Source organism: Salmo salar, unplaced genomic scaffold (assembly GCF_905237065.1).
Source record: "Salmo salar unplaced genomic scaffold, Ssal_v3.1, whole genome shotgun sequence".
NCBI lineage: Eukaryota > Metazoa > Chordata > Actinopteri > Salmoniformes > Salmonidae > Salmo > Salmo salar.
Genome location: NW_025548689.1, coordinates 122485 through 147500, shown reverse-complemented (window position 1 = coordinate 147500; position 25016 = coordinate 122485). Strand labels below are relative to the sequence as shown.

Below are 25016 nucleotides of genomic sequence, written 5' to 3'. Positions count from 1 at the left end.
CACACTAACACACCCTGGGAGATTTACCTGAGGAAGGAGGGGCCACACACTAACACACCCTGGGAGATTTACCTGAGGAAGGAGGGGCCACACACTAACACACCCTGGGAGATTTACCTGAGGAAGGAGGGGCCCACACTAACACACCCTGGGAGATTTACCTGAGGAAGGAGGGGCCCCACACACTAACACACCCTGGGAGATTTACCTGAGGAAGGAGGGGCCCACACACTAACACACCCTGGGAGATTTACCTGAGGAAGGAGGGGCCCCACACTAACACACCCTGGGAGATTTACCTGAGGAAGGAGGTAAACACACACTAACACACCCTGGGAGATTTACCTGAGGAAGGAGAGGCCCCACACACTAACACACCCTGGGAGATTTACCTGAGGAAGGAGGGGCCCACACACTAACACACCCTGGGAGATTTACCTGAGGAAGGAGGGGCCCACACACTAACACACCCTGGGAGATTTACCTGAGGAAGGAGGGGCCCACACTAACACACCCTGGGAGATTTACCAGAGTTGCGTAACAGTAGCGTAGCGTGGAAGGAGGTACACACACTAACAGTAACGTAGCGTAGCGTAGCGTGGAAGTAGGTACACACACTAACAGTAACGTAGCGTAGCGTAGCGTAGCGTGGAAGGAGGAGGTACACACACTAACAGTAACGTAGCGTAGCGTAGCGTGGAAGTAGGTACACACACTAACAGTAACGTAGCGTAGCGTAGCGTGGAAGTAGGTACACACACTAACAGTAGCGTAGCGTAGCGTAGCGTAGCGTAGCGTGGAAGGAGGAGGTACACACAATGAATCGTTTGTCCAAGCAAAGAGCTCAGGACAGAACAATAGTTTTATTATTCTATTCCCAAAGTCCTCATCTCATCCATGTTGATGCTGTGGTCCTGTAGGTGTTCTACCCTGAAGACAACTTCAACACTCCTCTGCTGCTGGACCTGCTGTTCAGACAGATAGTCCATGACACCTACTCGGAGGCCTGCATCCGCATCACTCAGGAGGAGAGGACCAAGATGAAGGCTCTGTTTGGTACCGAACCGTTTAGGACCTTTTAGAACCACCACACCACACCACAAACCCACCGTTTAGAACCTTTTAGAACCACCACACCACACCACAAACCCACCGTTTAGAACCTTTTAGAACCACCACACCACACCACAAACCCACCGTTTAGAACCTTTTAGAACCACCACACCACACCACAAACCCACCGTTTAGAACCTTTTAGAACCACCACACCACACCACAAACCCACCATTATAACCTTACACCACACCACACCACAAACCCACCGTTAGAACCTTTAGAACCACCACACCACACCACAAACCCACCGTTAGAACCTTTTAGAACCACCACACCACACCACAAACCCACCGTTATAACCACCACACCACACCACAAACCCACCGTTATAGAACCACCACACCACACCACAAACCCACCATTATAACCACCGCACCATAAACCACTAGACAACACCATGAACCCACCATTATAACCACCGCACCATAAACCACTAGAAAACACCATGAACCCACCATTATAACCACCGCACCATAAACCACTAGAAAACACCATGAACCCACCATTATAACCACCGCACCATAAACCACTAGAAAACACCATGAACCCACCATTATAACCACACCGCACCATAAACCACTAGAAAACACCATGAACCCACCATTATAACCACCGCACCATAAACCACTAGAAAACACCATGAACCCACCATTATAACCACCGCACCATAAACCACTAGAAAACACCATGAACCCACCATTATAACCACCGCACCATAAACCACTAGAAAACACCATGAACCCACCATTATAACCACCGCACCATAAACCACTAGACAACACCATGAACCCACCATTATAACCACCGCACCATAAACCACTAGAAAACACCATGAACCCACCATTATAACCACCGCACCATAAACCACTAGAAAACACCATGAACCCACCATTATAACCACCGCACCATAAACCACTAGAAAACACCATGAACCCACCATTATAACCACCGCACCATAAACCACTAGAAAACACCATGAACCCACCATTATAACCACCGCACCATAAACCACTAGAAAACACCATGAACCCACCATTATAACCACCGCACCATAAACCACTAGAAAACACCATGAACCCACCATTATAACCACCGCACCATAAACCACTAGAAAACACCATGAACCCACCATTATAACCACCGCACCATAAACCACTAGACAACACCATGAACCCACCATTATAACCACCGCACCATAAACCACTAGACAACACCATGAACCCACCATTATAACCACCGCACCATAAACCACTAGAAAACACCATGAACCCACCATTATAACCACCGCACCATAAACCACTAGAAAACACCATGAACCCACCATTATAACCACCGCACCATAAACCACTAGAAAACACCATGAACCCACCATTATAACCACCGCACCATAAACCACTAGAAAACACCATGAACCCACCATTATAACCACCGCACCATAAACCACTAGAAAACACCATGAACCCACCATTATAACCACCGCACCATAAACCACTAGACAACACCATGAACCCACCATTATAACCACCGCACCATAAACCACTAGAAAACACCATGAACCCACCATTATAACCACCGCACCATAAACCACTAGAAAACACCATGAACCCACCATTATAACCACCGCACCATAAACCACTAGAAAACACCATGAACCCACCATTATAACCACCGCACCATAAACCACTAGAAAACACCATGAACCCACCATTATAACCACCGCACCATAAACCACTAGAAAACACCATGAACCCACCATTATAACCACCGCACCATAAACCACTAGAAAACACCATGAACCCACCATTATAACCACCGCACCATAAACCACTAGAAAACACCATGAACCCACCATTATAACCACCGCACCATAAACCACTAGAAAACACCATGAACCCACCATTATAACCACCGCACCATAAACCACTAGAAAACACCATGAACCCACCATTATAACCACCGCACCATAAACCACTAGAAAACACCATGAACCCACCATTATAACCACCGCACCATAAACCACTAGAAAACACCATGAACCCACCATTATAACCACCGCACCATAAACCACTAGAAAACACCATGAACCCACCATTATAACCACCGCACCATAAACCACTAGAAAACACCATGAACCCACCATTATAACCACCGCACCATAAACCACTAGAAAACACCATGAACCCACCATTATAACCACCGCACCATAAACCACTAGAAAACACCATGAACCCACCATTATAACCACCGCACCATAAACCACTAGAAAACACCATGAACCCACCATTATAACCACCGCACCATAAACCACTAGAAAACACCATGAACCCACCATTATAACCACCGCACCATAAACCACTAGAAAACACCATGAACCCACCATTATAACCACCGCACCATAAACCACTAGAAAACACCATGAACCCACCATTATAACCACCGCACCATAAACCACTAGAAAACACCATGAACCCACCATTATAACCACCGCACCATAAACCACTAGAAAACACCATGAACCCACCATTATAACCACCGCACCATAAACCACTAGAAAACACCATGAACCCACCATTATAACCACCGCACCATAAACCACTAGAAAACACCATGAACCCACCATTATAACCACCGCACCATAAACCACTAGAAAACACCATGAACCCACCATTATAACCACCGCACCATAAACCACTAGAAAACACCATGAACCCACCATTATAACCACCGCACCATAAACCACTAGAAAACACCATGAACCCACCATTATAACCACCGCACCATAAACCACTAGAAAACACCATGAACCCACCATTATAACCACCGCACCATAAACCACTAGAAAACACCATGAACCCACCATTATAACCACCGCACCATAAACCACTAGAAAACACCATGAACCCACCATTATAACCACCGCACCATAAACCACTAGAAAACACCATGAACCCACCATTATAACCACCGCACCATAAACCACTAGAAAACACCATGAACCCACCATTATAACCACCGCACCATAAACCACTAGAAAACACCATGAACCCACCATTATAACCACCGCACCATAAACCACTAGAAAACACCATGAACCCACCATTATAACCACCGCACCATAAACCACTAGAAAACACCATGAACCCACCATTATAACCACCGCACCATAAACCACTAGAAAACACCATGAACCCACCATTATAACCACACCACACCATAAACCACTAGAAAACACCATGAACCCACCATTATAACCACCGCACCATAAACCACTAGAAAACACCATGAACCCACCATTATAACCACACCGCACCATAAACCACTAGAAAACACCATGAACCCACCATTATAACCACCGCACCATAAACCACTAGAAAACACCATGAACCCACCATTATAACCACCACACCATAAACCACTAGAAAACACCATGAACCCACCATTATAACCACCGCACCATAAACCACTAGAAAACACCATGAACCCACCATTATAACCACCGCACCATAAACCACTAGAAAACACCATGAACCCACCATTATAACCACCGCACCATAAACCACTAGAAAACACCATGAACCCACCATTATAACCACCGCACCATAAACCACTAGAAAACACCATGAACCCACCATTATAACCACCGCACCATAAACCACTAGAAAACACCATGAACCCACCATTATAACCACCGCACCATAAACCACTAGAAAACACCATGAACCCACCATTATAACCACCGCACCATAAACCACTAGAAAACACCATGAACCCACCATTATGTGTGTGTGTGTGTGTGTGTGTGTGTGTGTGTGTGTGTGTGTGTGTGTGTGTGTGTGTGTGTGTGTGTGTGTGTGTGTGTGTGTGTGTGTGTGTCTGTGTCTGTGTGTGTGTGTGTGTGTGTGTGTAGTAGAGAATCAGGTTGGCCAGGATGGCGCCACACAGGATGAGAGTCTCAAGAAGAAAATCGTGACGACGGCCAAAGACTCCTGGGAAATATATTTCTCACGACTCTTCCCTGCCTCGGTGAGTGTGAGTGTGAGTGTGTGTGTGTGTGTGTGTGTGTGCGTGTGTGTGTTTATGTGTGTGAGCTTGCTATATCTGGGGATGCTCCACCCAGAACTCCAACCCGGGTCCAGCGACTGGCAACACAACACGTTACGCCATTCAACCCTCTTCACGAGGTCTCTAGGTGTTGGTCTCTAGGTGTTGAGGTCTCTAGGTGTTGAGGTCTCTAGGTGTTGAGGTCTCTAGGTGTTGGGTTGAGGTCTCTAGGTGTTGAGGTCTCTAGGTGTTGGGTTGAGGTCTCTAGGTGTTGAGGTCTCTCGGTGTTGAGGTCTCTAGGTGTTGGGTTGAGGTCTCTAGGTGTTGAGGTCTCTAGGTGTTGGGTTGAGGTCTCTAGGTGTTGGGTTGAGGTCTCTAGGTGTTGGGTTGAGGTCTCTAGGTGTTGAGGTCTCTAGGTGTTGGGTTGAGGTCTCTAGGTGTTGAGGTCTCTAGGTGTTGAGGTCTCTAGGTGTTGAGGTCTCTAGGTGTTGGGTTGAGGTCTCTAGGTGTTGAGTTCTCTAGGTGTTGGGTTGAGGTCGCTAGGTGTTGGGTTGAGGTCTCTAGGTGTTGGGGTCTCTAGGTGTTGAGGTCTCTAGGTGTTGGGTTGAGGTCTCTAGGTGTTGGGGTCTCTAGGTGTTGGGTTGAGGTCTCTAGGTGTTGAGGTCTCTAGGTGTTGGGTTGAGGTCTCTAGGTGTTGAGGTCTCTAGGTGTTGAGGTCTCTAGGTGTTGGGTTGAGGTCTCTAGGTGTTGGGTTGAGGTCTCTAGGTGTTGGGTTGAGGTCTCTAGGTGTTGAGGTCTCTAGGTGTTGGGTTGAGGTCTCTAGGTGTTGAGGTCTCTAGGTGTTGGGTTGAGGTCTCTAGGTGTTGAGGTCTCTAGGTGTTGGGTTGAGGTCTCTAGGTGTTGAGGTCTCTAGGTGTTGAGGTCTCTAGGTGTTGAGGTCTCTAGGTGTTGGGTTGAGGTCTCTAGGTGTTGGGTTGAGGTCTCTAGGTGTTGGGTTGAGGTCTCTAGGTGTTGAGGTCTCTAGGTGTTGAGGTCTCTAGGTGTTGAGGTCTCTAGGTGTTGAGGTCTCTAGGTGTTGGGTTGAGGTCTCTAGGTGTTGAGGTCTCTAGGTGTTGGGTTGAGGTCTCTAGGTGTTGAGGTCTCTAGGTGTTGGGTTGAGGTCTCTAGGTGTTGAGGTCTCTAGGTGTTGGGTTGAGGTCTCTAGATGTTGGGTTGAGGTCTCTCGGTGTTGAGGTCTCTAGGTGTTGAGGTCTCTAGGTGTTGGGTTGAGGTCTCTAGGTGTTGAGGTCTCTAGGTGTTGGGTTGAGGTCTCTAGGTGTTGAGGTCTCTAGGTGTTGGGTTGAGGTCTCTCGGTGTTGAGGTCTCTAGGTGTTGGGTTGAGGTCTCTAGGTGTTGGGTTGAGGTCTCTCGGTGTTGGGTTGAGGTCTCTCGGGGTTGAGGTCTCTAGGTGTTGGGTTGAGGTCTCTAGGTGTTGAGGTCTCTAGGTGTTGGGTTGAGGTCTCTAGGTGTTGAGGTCTCTAGGTGTTGGGTTGAGGTCGCTAGGTGTTGGGTTGAGGTCGCTAGGTTTTGGGTTGAGGTCTCTAGGTGTTGGGTTGAGGTCTCTAGGTGTTGAGGTCTCTAGGTGTTGGGTTGAGGTCTCTAGGTGTTGAGGTCTCTAGGTGTTGGGTTGAGGTCTCTAGGTGTTGAGGTCTCTAGGTGTTGGGTTGAGGTCTCTAGGTGTTGAGGTCTCTAGGTGTTGGGTTGAGGTCTCTAGGTGTTGAGGTCGCTAGGTGTTGGGTTGAGGTCTCTAGGTGTTGAGGTCTCTAGGTGTTGGGTTGAGGTCTCTAGGTGTTGGGTTGAGGTCTCTAGGTGTTGGGTTGAGGTCTCTAGGTGTTGAGGTCTCTAGGTGTTGGGTTGAGGTCTCTAGGTGTTGGTCTCTAGGTGTTGGGTTGAGGTCTCTAGGTGTTGAGGTCTCTAGGTGTTGGGTTGAGGTCTCTAGGTGTTGGGTTGAGGTCTCTAGGTGTTGGGTTGAGGTCTCTAGGTGTTGAGGTCTCTAGGTGTTGGGTTGAGGTCTCTAGGTGTTGAGGTCTCTAGGTGTTGGGTTGAGGTCTCTAGGTGTTGAAGTCTCTAGGTGTTGAGGTCTCTAGGTGTTGAGGTCTCTAGGTGTTGAGGTCTCTAGGTGTTGAGGTCTCTAGGTGTTGAGGTCTCTAGGTGTTGGGTTGAGGTCTCTAGGTGTTGGGTTGAGGTCTCTAGGTGTTGAGGTCTCTAGGTGTTGAGTTCTCTAGGTGTTGGGTTGAGGTCGCTAGGTGTTGGGTTGAGGTCTCTAGGTGTTGGGGTCTCTAGGTGTTGAGGTCTCTAGGTGTTGGGTTGAGGTCGCTAGGTGTTGGGTTGAGGTCTCTAGGTGTTGGGGTCTCTAGGTGTTGGGTTGAGGTCTCTAGGTGTTGGGTTGAGGTCTCTAGGTGTTGGGTTGAGGTCGCTAGGTGTTGGGTTGAGGTCTCTAGGTGTTGGGGTCTCTAGGTGTTGGGTTGAGGTCTCTAGGTGTTGGGTTGAGGTCTCTAGGTGTTGGGTTGAGGTCTCTAGGTGTTGAGGTCTCTAGGTGTTGGGTTGAGGTCTCTAGGTGTTGAGGTCTCTAGGTGTTGGGTTGAGGTCTCTAGGTGTTGAGGTCTCTAGGTGTTGGGTTGAGGTCTCTAGGTGTTGAGGTCTCTAGGTGTTGGGTTGAGGTCTCTAGGTGTTGAGGTCTCTAGGTGTTGAGGTCTCTAGGTGTTGGGTTGAGGTCTCTAGGTGTTGGGTTGAGGTCTCTAGGTGTTGGGTTGAGGTCTCTAGGTGTTGAGGTCTCTAGGTGTTGAGGTCTCTAGGTGTTGAGGTCTCTAGGTGTTGGGTTGAGGTCTCTAGGTGTTGAGGTCTCTAGGTGTTGAGGTCTCTAGGTGTTGGGTTGAGGTCTCTAGGTGTTGAGGTCTCTAGGTGTTGGGTTGAGGTCTCTAGGTGTTGGGTTGAGGTCTCTAGGTGTTGAGGTCTCTAGGTGTTGGGTTGAGGTCTCTAGGTGTTGGGTTGAGGTCTCTAGATGTTGGGTTGAGGTCTCTCGGTGTTGAGGTCTCTAGGTGTTGAGGTCTCTAGGTGTTGGGTTGAGGTCTCTAGGTGTTGAGGTCTCTAGGTGTTGGGTTGAGGTCTCTAGGTGTTGAGGTCTCTAGGTGTTGGGTTGAGGTCTCTCGGTGTTGAGGTCTCTAGGTGTTGGGTTGAGGTCTCTAGGTGTTGGGTTGAGGTCTCTCGGTGTTGGGTTGAGGTCTCTCGGGGTTGAGGTCTCTAGGTGTTGGGTTGAGGTCTCTAGGTGTTGAGGTCTCTAGGTGTTGAGGTCTCTAGGTGTTGGGTTGAGGTCTCTAGGTGTTGAGGTCTCTAGGTGTTGGGTTGAGGTCTCTAGGTGTTGAGGTCTCTAGGTGTTGGGTTGAGGTCGCTAGGTGTTGGGTTGAGGTCGCTAGGTTTTGGGTTGACGTCTCTAGGTGTTGGGTTGAGGTCTCTAGGTGTTGAGGTCTCTAGGTGTTGGGTTGAGGTCTCTAGGTGTTGAGGTCTCTAGGTGTTGGGTTGAGGTCTCTAGGTGTTGAGGTCTCTAGGTGTTGGGTTGAGGTCTCTAGGTGTTGAGGTCTCTAGGTGTTGGGTTGAGGTCTCTAGGTGTTGAGATCTCTAGGTGTTGGGTTGAGGTCTCTAGGTGTTGGGTTGAGGTCAGGTGGTGTGTGTTGCAGGGCAGTGTGGCTACGTGCTGACAGGAAGTGTGTGTTGCAGGGCAGTGTGGGTACGTGTTGACAGGAAGTGTGTGTTGCAGGGCAGTGTGGGTCCAGGTGTTAACAGGAAGTGTGTGTTGCAGGGCAGTGTGGGTCCAGGTGTTAACAGGAAGTGTGTGTTGCAGGGCAGTGTTGGTCCAGGTGTTAACAGGAAGTGTGTGTTGCAGGGCAGTGTGGGTCCAGGTGTTGACAGGGATGTGTGTGTTGCAGGGCAGTGTGGGTCCAGGTGTTGACAGGAAGTGTGTGTTGCAGGGCAGTGTGGGTACGTGTTGACAGGTAGTGTGTGTTGCAGGGCAGTGTGGGTAAGTGTTGATAGAGTGTGTTGCAGGGCAGTCTGGGTAGGTGTTGACAGGAAGTGTGTGTTGCAGGGCAGTGTGGGTATTAGTTGACAGGGAGTGTGTGTTGCAGGGCAGTGTGGGTCCAGGTGTTGACAGGAAGTGTGTGTTGCAGGGCAGTGTGGGTACGTGTTGACAGGAAGTGTGTGTTGCAGGGCAGGTGGGTACGTGCTGACAGGAAGTGTGTGTTGCAGGGCAGTGTGGGTACGTGCTGACAGGAAGTGTGTGTTGCAGGGCAGTGTGGGTACGTGTTGACAGGAAGTGTGTGTTGCAGGGCAGTGTGGGTACGTGTTGACAGGAAGTGTGTGTTGCAGGGCAGTGTGGGTAAGTGTTGACAGTGTGTTTTGCAGGGCAGTGTGGGTATTAGTTGACAGGAAGTGTGTGTTGCAGGGCAGTGTGGGTACGTGCTGACAGGAAGTGTGTGTTGCAGGGCAGTGTGGGTACGTGTTGACAGGAAGTGTGTGTTGCAGGGCAGTGTGGGTACGTGCTGACAGGAAGTGTATGTTGCCGGGCAGTATGGGTACGTGGTGACAGGAAGTGTGTGTTGCAGGGCAGTGTGGGTCCAGGTGTTGACAGGAAGTGTATGTTGCAGGGCAGTGTGGGTACGAGCTGACAGGAAGTGTGTGTTGCAGGGCAGTGTGGGTTCGTGTTGACAGGGGGTGTGTGTTGCAGGGCAGTGTGGGTAAGTGTTGACAGTGTGTGTGTTGCAGGGCAGTGTGGGTCCAGGTGTTGACAGGAAGTGTGTGTTGCAGGGCAGTGTAGGTACGTGCTGACAGGAAGTGTGTGTTGCAGGGCAGTGTGGGTTCGTGTTGACAGGGGGTGTGTGTTGCAGGGCAGTGTGGGTAAGTGTTGACAGTGTGTGTGTTGTAGGGCAGTGTGGTTACAGGTGTTGACAGGAAGTGTGTGTTGCAGGGCAGTGTGGGTAAGTGTTGACAGGAAGTGTGTGTTGCAGGGCAGTGTGGGTACGTGTTGACAGGAAGTGTGTGTTGCAGGGCAGTGTGGGTCCAGGTGTTGACAGGAAGTGTGTGTTGCAGGGCAGTGTGGGTCCAGGTGTTAACAGGGAGTGTGTGTTGCAGGGCAGTGTGGGTACTGGGGTCCAGGTGTTAACAGGAAGTGTGTGTTGCAGGGCAGTGTGGGTAAGTGTTGACAGGAAGTGTGTGTTGCAGGGCAGTGTGGGTACGTGTTGACAGGAAGTGTGTGTTGCAGGGCAGTGTGGGTCCAGGTGTTGACAGGAAGTGTGTGTTGCAGGGCAGTGTGGGTCCAGGTGTTAACAGGGAGTGTGTGTTGCAGGGCAGTGTGGGTACTGGGGTCCAGGTGTTAACAGGAAGTGTGTGTTGCAGGGCAGTGTGGGTAAGTGTTGACAGGAAGTGTGTGTTGCAGGGCAGTGTGGGTACGTGTTGACAGGAAGTGTGTGTTGCAGGGCAGTGTGGGTCCAGGTGTTGACAGGAAGTGTGTGTTGCAGGGCAGTGTGGGTCCAGGTGTTAACAGGGAGTGTGTGTTGCAGGGCAGTGTGGGTACTGGGGTCCAGGTGTTAACAGGAAGTGTGTGTTGCAGGGCAGTGTGGGTATGTGGTGATAGGAAGTGTGTGTTGCAGGGCAGTGTGGGTAAGTGTTGACAGGTAGTGTGTGTTGCAGGGCAGTGTGGGTCCAGGTGTTGACAGGAAGTGTGTGTTGCAGGGCAGTGTGGGTCCAGGTGTTAACAGGGAGTGTGTGTTGCAGGGCAGTGTGGGTACTGGGGTCCAGGTGTTAACAGGAAGTGTGTGTTGCAGGGCAGTGTGGGTAAGTGTTGACAGGAAGTGTGTGTTGCAGGGCAGTGTGGGTACGTGTTGACAGGAAGTGTGTGTTGCAGGGCAGTGTGGGTCCAGGTGTTGACAGGAAGTGTGTGTTGCAGGGCAGTGTGGGTCCAGGTGTTAACAGGGGAGTGTGTGTTGCAGGGCAGTGTGGGTACTGGGGTCCAGGTGTTAACAGGAAGTGTGTGTTGCAGGGCAGTGTGGGTATGTGGTGATAGGAAGTGTGTGTTGCAGGGCAGTGTGGGTAAGTGTTGACAGGTAGTGTGTGTTGCAGGGCAGTGTGGGTCCAGGTGTTGACAGGAGGTGTGTGTTGCAGGGCAGTGTGGGTAAGTGTTGACAGGGTGTGTGTGTGTTGCAGGGCAGTGTGGGTCCAGGTGTTGACAGGAAGTGTGTGTTGCAGGGTAGTGTGGGTCCAGGTGTTGACAGGAAGTGTGTGTTGCAGGGCAGTGTGGGTCCAGGTGTTGACAGGAAGTGTGTGTTGCAGGGCAGTGTGGGTCCAGGTGTTAACAGGAAGTGTGTGTTGCAGGGCAGTGTGGGTATGTGTTGACAGGAAGTGTGTGTTGCAGGGCAGTGTGGGTCCAGGTGTTGACAGGAGGTGTGTGTTGCAGGGCAGTGTGGGTCCAGGTGTTGACAGGAAGTGTGTGTTGCAGGGCAGTGTGGATCCAGGTGTTGACAGGAAGTGTGTGTTGCAGGGCAGTGTGGGTACTGGGGTCCAGGTGGTCTCAGTGTCTCATCGCGGCGTCAAGCTGCTGAAGACTGTGAGAAGCAGCTCTGTTGCCCCGGACTACTTCAGAGTACTACGCCCTTACAGGTACACACACACACACACACACACACACACACACACACACACACACACACACACACACACACACACACACACATACACCACACACACACACACATCACAGCAGGTAGCCTAGTGGTTAGAGCGTTGGGCCAGTAACCCAAAAAGTTGCCAGATTGAATCCCTGAGCTGACAAGGTAATAAATCTGTCGTTCTGCCCCCTGAACAAGGCAGTTAACCCCCACTGTTCCCTGGTGGGCCGTCATTGTGAATAAGAATTTGTTCTTAACATACTTGCCTCGTTAAATAAACACACACCTGTATACACATACTGTTCAGATTAGGATTAATTCATAAATAAAGGATATACTGTTCAATCTGATTTGACTTTCGGTGTGTGTTTCCGTAGTTACGCGAACATCCTGTTTGTTTCTGTGTGTTTCCGTAGTTACGCGGACATCCTGTTTGTTTCTTTGTGTGTTTCCGTAGTTACATGAACATCCTGTTTGTTTCTGTGTGTGTTTCCGTAGTTACGCAGACATCCTGTCTGTTTCTCTGTGTTTATTCCATAGTTACGAGGACATCCTCTTTGTTTCTTTGTGTGTTTCCGTAGTTACATGAACATCCTGTTTGTTTCTGTGTGTGTTTCCGTAGTTACGCGGACATCCTGTCTGTTTCTCTGTGTTTATTCCGTAGTTACGAGGACATCCTGTTTGTTTCTCTGTGTGTTTCCGTAGTTACGCGGACATCCTGTTTGTGTCCATTCCATCTCAGAACATGTTGGAGTTTAACCTGACCAATGAGAAGCTGATTCTGTTCTCCGCCAAGGCTCCACAGGTCAAACACATGGTGGACTACTTCATCACTGAACTGAAGAAGGTGAGACGGGTTAGAGGGTGAGACAGGCTAGAGGGTGAGACAGGTTAGAGGGTGAGACAGGTTAGAAGGTGAGACAGGTTAGAAGGTGAGACAGGTTAGAGGGTGAGACTGGTTATAGGGTGAGACAGGTTAGTCAGGTTAGAGGGTGAGACAGGTTAGACAGGTTAGAGGGTGAGACAGGTTAGAGGGTGAGACAGGTTAGAGGGTGAGACAGGCTAGAGGGTGAGACAGGCTAGAGGGGTGAGACAGGTTAGAGGGTGAGACAGGTTAGTCAGGTTAGAGGGTGAGACAGGTTAGACAGGTTAGAGGGTGAGACAGGTTAGAGGGTGAGACAGGTTAGAGGGTTAGACAGGTTAGACAGGTTAGAGGGTGAGACAGGTTAGACAGGTTAGACGGTGAGACAGGCTAGAGGGTGAGACAGGCTAGAGGGTGAGACAGGTTAGAGGGTGAGACAGGCTAGAGGGGTGAGACAGGTTAGAGGGTGAGACAGGTTAGACAGGATAGAGGGTGAGACAGGTTAGACAGGCTAGAGGGGTGAGACAGGTTAGAGGGTGAGACAGGTTAGACAGGTTAGAGGGTGAGACAGGTTAGAGGGTGAGGCAGGCTAGAGGGGTGAGACAGGTTAGAGGGTGAGACAGGTTAGACAGGATAGAGGGTGAGACAGGTTAGACAGGCTAGAGGGTGAGACAGGCTAGAGGGGTGAGACAGGTTAGAGGGTGAGACAGGTTAGACAGGTTAGAGGGTGAGACAGGTTAGACGGTGAGACAGGTTAGAGTGTATAACAGGTTAGAGGGTGAGACAGGTTAGACGGTGAGACAGGTTAGACAGGATAGAGGGTGAGACAGGTTAGACAGGCTAGAGGGGTGAGACAGGTTAGAGGGTGAGACAGGTTAGACAGGTTAGAGGGTGAGACAGGTTAGAGGGTGAGGCAGGCTAGAGGGTGAGACAGGTTAGAGGGTGAGACAGGTTAGACAGGATAGAGGGTGAGACAGGTTAGACAGGCTAGAGGGTGAGACAGGCTAGAGGGGTGAGACAGGTTAGAGGGTGAGACAGGTTAGAGGGTGAGACAGGTTAGAAGGTGAGACAGGTTAGAGGGTGAGACTGGTTATAGGGTGAGACAGGTTAGTCAGGTTAGAGGGTGAGACAGGTTAGACAGGTTAGAGGGTGAGACAGGTTAGAGGGTGAGACAGGTTAGAGGGTGAGACAGGCTAGAGGGTGAGACAGGCTAGAGGGGTGAGACAGGTTAGAGGGGTGAGACAGGTTAGTCAGGTTAGAGGGTGAGACAGGTTAGACAGGTTAGAGGGTGAGACAGGTTAGAGGGTGAGACAGGTTAGAGGGTTAGACAGGTTAGACAGGTTAGAGGGTGAGACAGGTTAGACAGGTTAGACGGTGAGACAGGCTAGAGGGTGAGACAGGCTAGAGGGTGAGACAGGTTAGAGGGTGAGACAGGCTAGAGGGGTGAGACAGGTTAGAGGGTGAGACAGGTTAGACAGGATAGAGGGTGAGACAGGTTAGACAGGCTAGAGGGGTGAGACAGGTTAGAGGGTGAGACAGGTTAGACAGGTTAGAGGGTGAGACAGGTTAGAGGGTGAGGCAGGCTAGAGGGTGAGACAGGTTAGAGGGTGAGACAGGTTAGACAGGATAGAGGGTGAGACAGGTTAGACAGGCTAGAGGGTGAGACAGGCTAGAGGGGTGAGACAGGTTAGAGGGTGAGACAGGTTAGACAGGTTAGAGGGTGAGACAGGTTAGACGGTGAGACAGGTTAGAGTGTATAACAGGTTAGAGGGTGAGACAGGTTAGACGGTGAGACAGGTTAGACAGGATAGAGGGTGAGACAGGTTAGACAGGCTAGAGGGGTGAGACAGGTTAGAGGGTGAGACAGGTTAGACAGGTTAGAGGGTGAGACAGGTTAGAGGGTGAGGCAGGCTAGAGGGTGAGACAGGTTAGAGGGTGAGACAGGTTAGACAGGATAGAGGGTGAGACAGGTTAGACAGGCTAGAGGGTGAGACAGGCTAGAGGGGTGAGACAGGTTAGAGGGTGAGACAGGTTAGAGGGTGAGACAGGCTAGACAGGTTAGAGGGTGAGACAGGTTAGACAGGTTAGAGGGTGAGACAGGTTAGACAGGTTAGAGGGTGAGACAGGTTAGACGGTGAGACAGGTTAGAGTGTATAACAGGTTAGAGGGTGAGACAGGTTAGAGGGTGAGACAGGTTAGACAGGATAGAGGGTGAGACAGGTTAGACAGGCTAGAGGGGTGAGACAGGTTAGAGGGTGAGACAGGCTAGAGGGTGAGACAGGTTAGAGGGTGAGACAGGTTAGAGGGTGAGACAGGCAGACCAGTAATAAGGAAAGTGATTGTGTTCATTCAAAGGGACTCCAGGCTTCCCAGATAGAATAGAAGGAAACATCAGATAGAAAGGAAGGAAACATCAGGTAGAAAGGAAGGAAACATCAGGTAGAAAGGAAGGAAACATCAGGTAGAAAGGAAGGAAACATCAGATAGAAGGGAAGGAAACATCAGATAGAAAGGAAGGAAACATCAGATAGAAGGGAAGGAAACATCAGATAGAAAGGAAGGTAACATCAGATAGAAAGGAAGGAAACATCAGGTAGAAAGGAAGGAAACATCAGATAGAAGGGAAGGAAACATCAGATAGAAAGGAAGGAAACATCGGAAGGAAACATCAGATAGAAAGGAAGGAAACATCAGATAGAAAGGAAGGAAACATCAGATAGAAGGGAAGGAAACATCAGATAGAAAGGAAGGAAACATCAGGTAGAAAGGAAGGAAACATCAGGTAGAAAGGAAGGAAACATCAGATAGAAGGGAAGGAAACATCAGATAGAAAGGAAGGAAACATCAGATAGAAGGGAAGGAAACATCAGATAGAAAGGAAGGTAACATCAGATAGAAAGGAAGGAAACATCAGGTAGAAAGGAAGGAAACATCAGATAGAAGGGAAGGAAACATCAGATAGAAAGGAAGGAAACATCGGAAGGAAACATCAGATAGAAAGGAAGGAAACATCAGATAGAAAGGAAGGAAACATCAGATAGAAAGGAAGGAAACATCAGATAGAAAGGAAGGAAACATCAGATAGAAAGGAAGGAAACATCAGATAGAAAGGAAGGAAACATCAGATAGAAGGGAAGGAAACATCAGATAGAAGGGAAGGAAACATCAGATAGAAGGGAAGGAAACATCAGAAGGAAACATCAGATAGAAGGGAAGGAAACATCAGATAGAAAGGAAGGAAACATCAGATAGAAGGGAAGGAAACATCAGATAGAAAGGAAGGAAACATCAGATAGAAGGGAAGGAAACATCAGATAGAAGGGAAGGAAACATCAGATAGAAAGGAAGGAAACATCAGATAGAAGGGAAGGAAACATCAGATAGAAAGGAAGGAAACATCAGATAGAAGGGAAGGAAACATCAGATAGAAGGGAAGGAAACATCAGATAGAAAGGAAGGAAACATCAGATAGAAAGGAAGGAAACATCAGATAGAAGGGAAGGAAACATCAGATAGAAAGGAAGGAAACATCAGATAGAAGGGAAGGAAACATCAGATAGAAAGGAAGGAAACATCAGATAGAAAGGAAGGAAACATCAGATAGAAGGGAAGGAAACATCAGATAGAAGGGAAGGAAACATCAGATAGAAGGGAAGGAAACAACAGATAGAAGGGAAGGAAACATCAGATAGAAGGGAAGGAAACATCAGATAGAAAGGAAGTAATCATCAGATAGAAAGGAAGGAAACATCAGATAGAAGGAAAGGAAACATCAGATAGAAAGGAAGGAAACATCGGAAGGAAACATCAGATAGAAGGGAAGGAAACATCAGATAGAAAGGAAGGAAACGTCAGAAGGAAACATCAGATAGAAGGGAAGGAAACATCAGATAGAAAGGAAGGAAACATCAGATAGAAAGGAAGGAAACATCAGATAGAAAGGAAGGAAACATCGGAAGGAAACATCAGATAGAAGGGAAGGAAACATCAGATAGAAAGGAAGGAAACGTCAGAAGGAAACATCAGATAGAAGGGAAGGAAACATCAGATAGAAGGGAAGGAAACATCGGAAGATAACATCAGATAGAAAGGAAGGAAATATCAGATAGAAAGGAAGGAAACATCAGATAGAAAGGAAGGAAACATCAGATAGAAGGGAAGGAAACATCGGAAGGAAACATCAGATAGAAAGGAAGGAAACATCAGATAGAAAGGAAGGAAACATCAGATAGAAAGGAAGGAAACATCAGATAGAAGGGAAGGAAACATCAGATAGAAGGGAAGGAAACATCAGATAGAAAGGAAGGAAACATCAGATAGAAAGGAAGGAAACATCAGATAGAAAGGAAGGAAACATCAGATAGAAGGGAAGGAAACATCAGATAGAAAGGAAGGAAACATCAGATAGAAAGGAAGGAAACATCAGATAGAAGGGAAGGAAACATCAGATAGAAAGGAAGGAAACATCAGATAGAAGGGAAGGAAACATTAGATAGAAGGGAAGGAAACATCAGATAGAAAGGAAGTAATCATCAGATAGAAAGGAAGGAAACATTAGATAGAATGGAAGGAAACATCAGATAGAAGGGAAGGAAACATCAGATAGAAGGGAAGGAAACATCAGATAGAAAGGAAGGAAACATCAGATAGAAGGGAAGGAAACATCAGATAGAAGGGAAGGAAACATCAGATAGAAAGGAAGGAAACATCAGATAGAAGGGAAGGAAACATCAGATAGAAAGGAAGGAAACGTCAGAAGGAAACATCAGATAGAAGGGAAGGAAACATCAGATAGAAGGGAAGGAAACATCGGAAGATAACATCAGATAGAAAGGAAGGAAATATCAGATAGAAAGGAAGGAAACATCAGATAGAAAGGAAGGAAACATCAGATAGAAGGGAAGGAAACATCGGAAGGAAACATCAGATAGAAAGGAAGGAAACATCAGATAGAAAGGAAGGAAACATCAGATAGAAGGGAAGGAAACATCAGATAGAAAGGAAGGAAACATCAGATAGAAGGGAAGGAAACATCAGATAGAAGGGAAGGAAACATCAGATAGAAGGGAAGGAAACATCAGATAGAAGGGAAGGAAACATCAGATAGAAAGGAAGGAAACATCAGATAGAAGGGAAGGAAACATCAGATAGAAGGGAAGGAAACATCAGATAGAAAGGAAGGAAACATCAGATAGAAAGGAAGGAAACATCAGATAGAAAGGAAGGAAACATCAGATAGAAAGGAAGGAAACATCAGATAGAAAGGAAGGAAACATCAGATAGAAAGGAAGGAAACATCAGATAGAAAGGAAGGAAACATCAGATAGAAAGGAAGGAAACATCAGATAGAAAGGAAGGAAACATCAGATAGAAGGGAAGGAAACATCAGATAGAAAGGAAGGAAACATCAGATAGAAAGGAAGGAAACATCAGATAGAAGGGAAGGAAACATCAGATAGAAAGGAAGGAAACATCAGATAGAAGGGAAGGAAACATCGGAACGAAACATCAGATAGAAAGGAAGGAAACATCAGATAGAAGGGAAGGAAACATCCGATAGAAAGGAAGGAAACATCAGATAGAAGGGAAGGAAACATCAGATAGAAGGGAAGGAAACATCAGATAGAAAGGAAGGAAACATCAGATAGAAGGGAAGGAAACATCAGATAGAAGGGAAGGAAACATCAGATAGAAAGGAAGGAAACAGATAGAAAGGAAGGAAACATCAGATAGAAAGGAAGGAAACATCAGATAGAAGGGAAGGAAACATCAGATAGAAGGGAAGGAAACACCAGAAGGAAACATCAGATAGAAAGGAAGGAAACATCAGATAGAAGGGAAGGAAACATCAGATAGAAGGGAAGGAAACATCAGATAGAAAGGAAGGAAACATCAGATAGAAGGGAAGGAAACATCAGGGGGAAAGGAAGGAAACATCAGATAGAAGGGAAGGAAACACCAGAAGGAAACATCAGATAGAAAGGAAGGAAACATCAGATAGAAGGGAAGGAAACATCAGATAGAAGGGAAGGAAACATCAGATAGAAAGGAAGGAAACATCAGATAGAAAGGAAGGAAACATCAGATAGAAGGGAAGGAAACATCAGGGGGAAAGGAAGGAAACATCAGATAGAAGGGAAGGAAACACCAGAAGGAAACATCAGATAGAAAGGAAGGAAACATCAGATAGAAAGGAAGGAAACATCCGATAGAAAGGAAGGAAACATCAGATAGAAGGGAAGGAAACATCAGATAGAAAGGAAGGAAACATCAGATAGAAGGGAAGGAAACATCAGATAGAAAGGAAGGAAACATCAGATAGAAAGGAAGGAAACATCAGATAGAAGGGAAGGAAACATCAGACAGAAGGGAAGGAAACATCAGATAGAAGGGAAGGAAACATCAGATAGAAGGGAAGGAAACATCAGATAGAAGGGAAGGAAACATCGGAAGGAAACATCAGATAGAAAGGAAGGAAACATCAGATAGAAGGGAAGGAAACATCGGAAGGAAACATCAGATAGAAAGGAAGGAAACATCAGATAGAAGGGAAGGAAACATCCGATAGAAAGGAAGGAAACATCAGATAGAAGGGAAGGAAACATCAGATAGAAGGGAAGGAAACATCAGATAGAAAGGAAGGAAGGAAACATCAGATAGAAGGGAAGGAAACATCAGATAGAAAGGAAGGAAACATCAGATAGAAGGGAAGGAAACATCAGATAGAAGGGAGGGAAACATCAGCTAGAAGGGAAGGAAACATCAGATAGAAGGGAAGGAAACATCAGATAGAAAGGAAGGAAACATCAGATAGAAAGGAAGGAAACATCAGATAGAAGGGAAGGAAACATCAGATAGAAGGGAAGGAAACATCAGATAGAAGGGAAGGAAACATCAGATAGAAAGGAAGGAAACATCAGATAGAAGGAAGGAAACATCAGATAGAAAGGAAGGAAACATCAGATAGAAAGGAAGGAAACATCAGATAGAAAGGAAGGAAACATCAGATAGAAAGGAAGGAAACATCAGATAGAAAGGAAGGAAACATCAGATAGAAAGGAAGGAAACATCAGATAGAAAGGAAGGAAACATCAGATAGAAGGGAAGGAAACATCAGATAGAAAGGAAGGAAACATCAGATAGAAAGGAAGGAAACATCAGATAGAAAGGAAGGAAACATCAGATAGAAGGGAAGGAAACATCAGATAGAAGGGATGGAAACATCGGAAGGAAACATCAGATAGAAGGGAAGGAAACATCGGAAAGAAAGGAAGGAAACATCAGATAGAAGGGAAGGAAACATCAGATAGAAGGGAAGGAAACATCAGATAGAAAGGAAGGAAACATCAGATAGAAGGGAAGGAAACATCGGAAGGAAACATCAGATAGAAAGGAAGGAAACATCAGATAGAAAGGAAGGAAACATCAGATAGAAGGGAAGGAAACATCAGATAGAAAGGAAGGAAACATCAGATAGAAAGGAAGGAAACGTCAGATAGAAGGGAAGGAAACATCAGATAGAAAGGAAGGAAACATCAGATAGAAAGGAAGGAAACATCAGATAGAAGGGAAGGAAACATCAGATAGAAAGGAAGGAAACATCAGATAGAAAGGAAGGAAACATCAGATAGAAGGGAAGGAAACATCGGAAGGAAACATCAGATAGAAAGGAAGGAAACATCCGATAGAAAGGGAGGAAACATCAGATAGAAAGGAAGGAAACATCCGATAGAAAGGAAGGAAACATCAGATAGAAAGGAAGGAAACATCAGATAGAAAGGAAGGAAACATCAGATAGAAAGGAAGGAAACATCAGATAGAAAGGAAGGAAACATCAGATAGAAAGGAAGGAAACATCGGAAGGAAACATCAGATAGAAGGGAAGGAAACATCAGATAGAAAGGAAGGAAACATCAGATAGAAAGGAAGGAAACATCAGATAGAAGGGAAGGAAACATCAGATAGAAGGGAAGGAAACATCAGATAGAAAGGAAGGAAACATCAGATAGAAGGGAAGGAAACATCAGATAGATAGAAAGGAAGGAAACATCCGATAGAAAGGAAGGAAACATCAGATAGAAGGGAAGGAAACATCAGATAGAAAGGAAGGAAACATCAGATAGAAGGGAAGGAAACATCAGATAGAAAGGAAGGAAACATCAGATAGAAAGGAAGGAAACATCAGATAGAAAGGAAGGAAACATCAGATAGAAAGGAAGGAAACATCAGATAGAAAGGAAGGAAACATCAGATAGAAAGGAAGGAAACATCAGATAGAAAGGAAGGAAACATCAGATAGAAAGGAAGGAAACATCAGATAGAAGGGAAGGAAACATCAGATAGAAGGGAAGGAAACATCAGATAGAAGGGAAGGAAACATCAGATAGAAGGGAAGGAAACATCAGATAGAAGGGAAGGAAACATCAGATAGAAGGGAAGGAAACATCAGATAGAAAGGAAGGAAACATCAGATAGAAAGGAAGGAAACATCAGATAGAAAGGAAGGAAACATCAGATAGAAAGGAAGGAAACATCAGATAGAAGGGAAGGAAACATCAGATAGAAAGGAAGGAAACATCAGATAGAAAGGAAGGAAACATCAGATAGAAAGGAAGGAAACATCAGATAGAAAGGAAGGAAACATCAGATAGAAAGGAAGGAAACATCAGATAGAAAGGAAGGAAACATCAGATAGAAAGGAAGGAAACATCAGATAGAAAGGAAGGAAACATCAGATAGAAAGGAAGGAAACATCAGATAGAAGGAAGGAAACATCAGAAACATCAGATAGAAGGAAGGAAACATCAGATAGAAAGGAAGGAAACATCAGATAGAAAGGAAGGAAACATCAGATAGAAAGGAAGGAAACATCAGATAGAAAGGAAGGAAACATCAGATAGAAAGGAAGGAAACATCAGATAGAAAGGAAGGAAACATCAGATAGAAAGGAAGGAAACATCAGATAGAAAGGAAGGAAACATCAGATAGAAAGGAAGGAAACATCAGATAGAAAGGAAGGAAACATCAGATAGAAAGGAAGGAAACATCAGATAGAAAGGAAGGAAACATCAGATAGAAGGGAAGGAAACATCAGATAGAAGGGAAGGAAACATCAGATAGAAAGGAAGGAAACATCAGATAGAAAGGAAGGAAACATCAGATAGAAGGAAAACATCAGATAGAAAGGAAAACATCAGATAGAAAGGAAGGAAACATCAGATAGAAAGGAAGGAAACATCAGATAGAAGGGAAGGAAACATCAGATAGAAAGGAAGGAAACATCAGATAGAAAGGAAGGAAACATCAGATAGAAGGAAGGAAACATCAGATAGAAGGGAAGGAAACATCAGATAGAAGGGAAGGAAACATCAGATAGAAGGGAAGGAAACATCAGATAGAAGGGAAGGAAACATCAGATAGAAGGGAAGGAAACATCAGATAGAAAGGAAGGAAACATCAGATAGAAGGGAAGGAAACATCAGATAGAAAGGAAGGAAACATCAGATAGAAAGGAAGGAAACATCAGATAGAAAGGAAGGAAACATCAGATAGAAGGGAAGGAAACATCAGATAGAAAGGAAGGAAACATCAGATAGAAGGGAAGGAAACATCAGATAGAAGGGAAGGAAACATCAGATAGAAGGGAAGGAAACATCAGATAGAAGGGAAGGAAACATCAGATAGAAAGGAAGGAAACATCAGATAGAAAGGAAGGAAACATCAGATAGAAAGGAAGGAAACATCAGATAGAAGGGAAGGAAACATCAGATAGAAAGGAAGGAAACATCAGATAGAAGGGAAGGAAACATCAGATAGAAAGGAAGGAAACATCAGATAGAAGGGAAGGAAACATCAGATAGAAGGGAAGGAAACATCAGATAGAAGGGAAGGAAACATCAGATAGAAGGGAAGGAAACATCAGATAGAAGGGAAGGAAACATCAGATAGAAAGGAAGGAAACATCAGATAGAAGGGAAGGAAACATCAGATAGAAAGGAAGGAAACATCAGATAGAAAGGAAGGAAACATCAGATAGAAAGGAAGGAAACATCAGATAGAAAGGAAGGAAACATCAGATAGAAGGGAAGGAAACATCAGATAGAAAGGAAGGAAACATCAGATAGAAGGAAGGAAACATCAGATAGAAAGGAAGGAAACATCAGATAGAAAGGAAGGAAACATCAGATAGAAGGGAAGGAAACATCAGATAGAAAGGAAGGAAACATCAGATAGAAGGGAAGGAAACATCAGATAGAAGGGAAGGAAACATCAGATAGAAAGGAAGAAACATCAGATAGAAAGGAAGGAAACATCAGATAGAAAGGAAGGAAACATCAGATAGAAGGGAAGGAAACATCAGATAGAAAGGAAGGAAACATCAGATAGAAAGGAAGGAAACATCAGATAGAAGGAAGGAAACATCAGATAGAAGGGAAGGAAACATCAGATAGAAGGGAAGGAAACATCAGATAGAAAGGAAGGAAACATCAGATAGAAAGGAAGGAAACATCAGATAGAAGGGAAGGAAACATCAGATAGAAGGGAAGGAAACATCAGATAGAAAGGAAGGAAACATCAGATAGAAGGGAAGGAAACATCAGATAGAAGGAGGAAACATCAGATAGAAAGGAAGGAAACATCAGATAGAAGGGAAGGAAACATCAGATAGAAAGGAAGGAAACATCAGATAGAAAGGAAGGAAACATCAGATAGAAAGGAAGGAAACATCAGATAGAAGGGAAGGAAACATCAGATAGAAGGGAAGGAAACATCAGATAGAAGGGAAGGAAACATCAGATAGAAAGGAAGGAAACATCAGATAGAAGGGAAGGAAACATCAGATAGAAAGGAAGGAAACATCAGATAGAAGGAAGGAAACATCAGATAGAAAGGAAGGAAACATCAGATAGAAGGGAAGGAAACATCAGATAGAAAGGAAGGAAACATCAGATAGAAGGGAAGGAAACATCAGATAGAAGGGAAGGAAACATCAGATAGAAAGGAAGGAAACATCAGATAGAAGGGAAGGAAACATCAGATAGAAAGGAAGGAAACATCAGATAGAAGGGAAGGAAACATCAGATAGAAAGGAAGGAAACATCAGATAGAAAGGAAGGAAACATCAGATAGAAAGGAAGGAAACATCAGATAGAAGGGAAGGAAACATCAGATAGAAGGAAGGAAACATCAGATAGAAAGGAAGGAAACATCAGATAGAAAGGAAGGAAACATCAGATAGAAGGGAAGGAAACATCAGATAGAAGGGAAGGAAACATCAGATAGAAGGGAAGGAAACATCAGATAGAAGGGAAGGAAACATCAGATAGAAGGGAAGGAAACATCAGATAGAAGGGAAGGAAACATCAGATAGAAAGGAAGGAAACATCAGATAGAAGGGAAGGAAACATCAGATAGAAAGGAAGGAAACATCAGATAGAAACGGAAGGAAACATCAGATAGAAAGGAAGGAAACATCAGATAGAAGGAAGGAAACATCAGATAGAAAGGAAGGAAACATCAGATAGAAAGGAAGGAAACATCAGATAGAAAGGAAGGAAACATCAGATAGAAAGGAAGGAAACATCAGATAGAAGGGAAGGAAACATCAGATAGAAAGGAAGGAAACATCAGATAGAAAGGAAGGAAACATCAGATAGAAAGGAAGGAAACATCAGATAGAAAGGAAGGAAACATCAGATAGAAAGGAAGGAAACATCAGATAGAAGGGAAGGAAACATCAGATAGAAAGGAAGGAAACATCAGATAGAAGGGAAGGAAACATCAGATAGAAGGAAGGAAACATCAGATAGAAGGGAAGGAAACATCAGATAGAAAGGAAGGAAACATCAGATAGAAAGGAAGGAAACATCAGATAGAAAGGGAAGGAAACATCAGATAGAAGGGAAGGAAACATCAGATAGAAAGGAAGGAAACATCAGATAGAAAGGAAGGAAACATCAGATAGAAAGGAAGGAAACATCAGATAGAAAGGAAGGAAACATCAGATAGAAAGGAAGGAAACATCAGATAGAAAGGAAGGAAACATCAGATAGAAAGGAAGGAAACATCAGATAGAAAGGAAGGAAACATCAGATAGAAAGGAAGGAAACATCAGATAGAAGGAAGGAAACATCAGATAGAAAGGAAGGAAACATCAGATAGAAGGGAAGGAAACATCAGATAGAAGGGAAGGAAACATCAGATAGAAAGGAAGGAAACATCAGATAGAAAGGAAGGAAACATCAGATAGAAAGGAAGGAAACATCAGATAGAAAGGAAGGAAACATCAGATAGAAGGGAAG

General features: G+C 45.7%; 1 protein-coding gene across 1 annotated transcript in view; it reads left to right on the top strand.

Annotated features, from left to right (window-relative positions):
* Positions 1-25016, top strand: part of LOC106595859 (unconventional myosin-XV) — a gene marked incomplete at its 5' end in the record, with an annotated part of 220734 nt that overhangs the window by 122973 nt on the left and 72745 nt on the right. The window contains 4 exons of the mRNA XM_045712658.1: positions 921-1056; positions 5024-5139; positions 11726-11844; positions 12558-12699. Coding sequence (XP_045568614.1) covers positions 921-1056; positions 5024-5139; positions 11726-11844; positions 12558-12699 — 513 coding nt within the window. The remainder of the gene's footprint in view (positions 1-920; positions 1057-5023; positions 5140-11725; positions 11845-12557; positions 12700-25016) is intronic.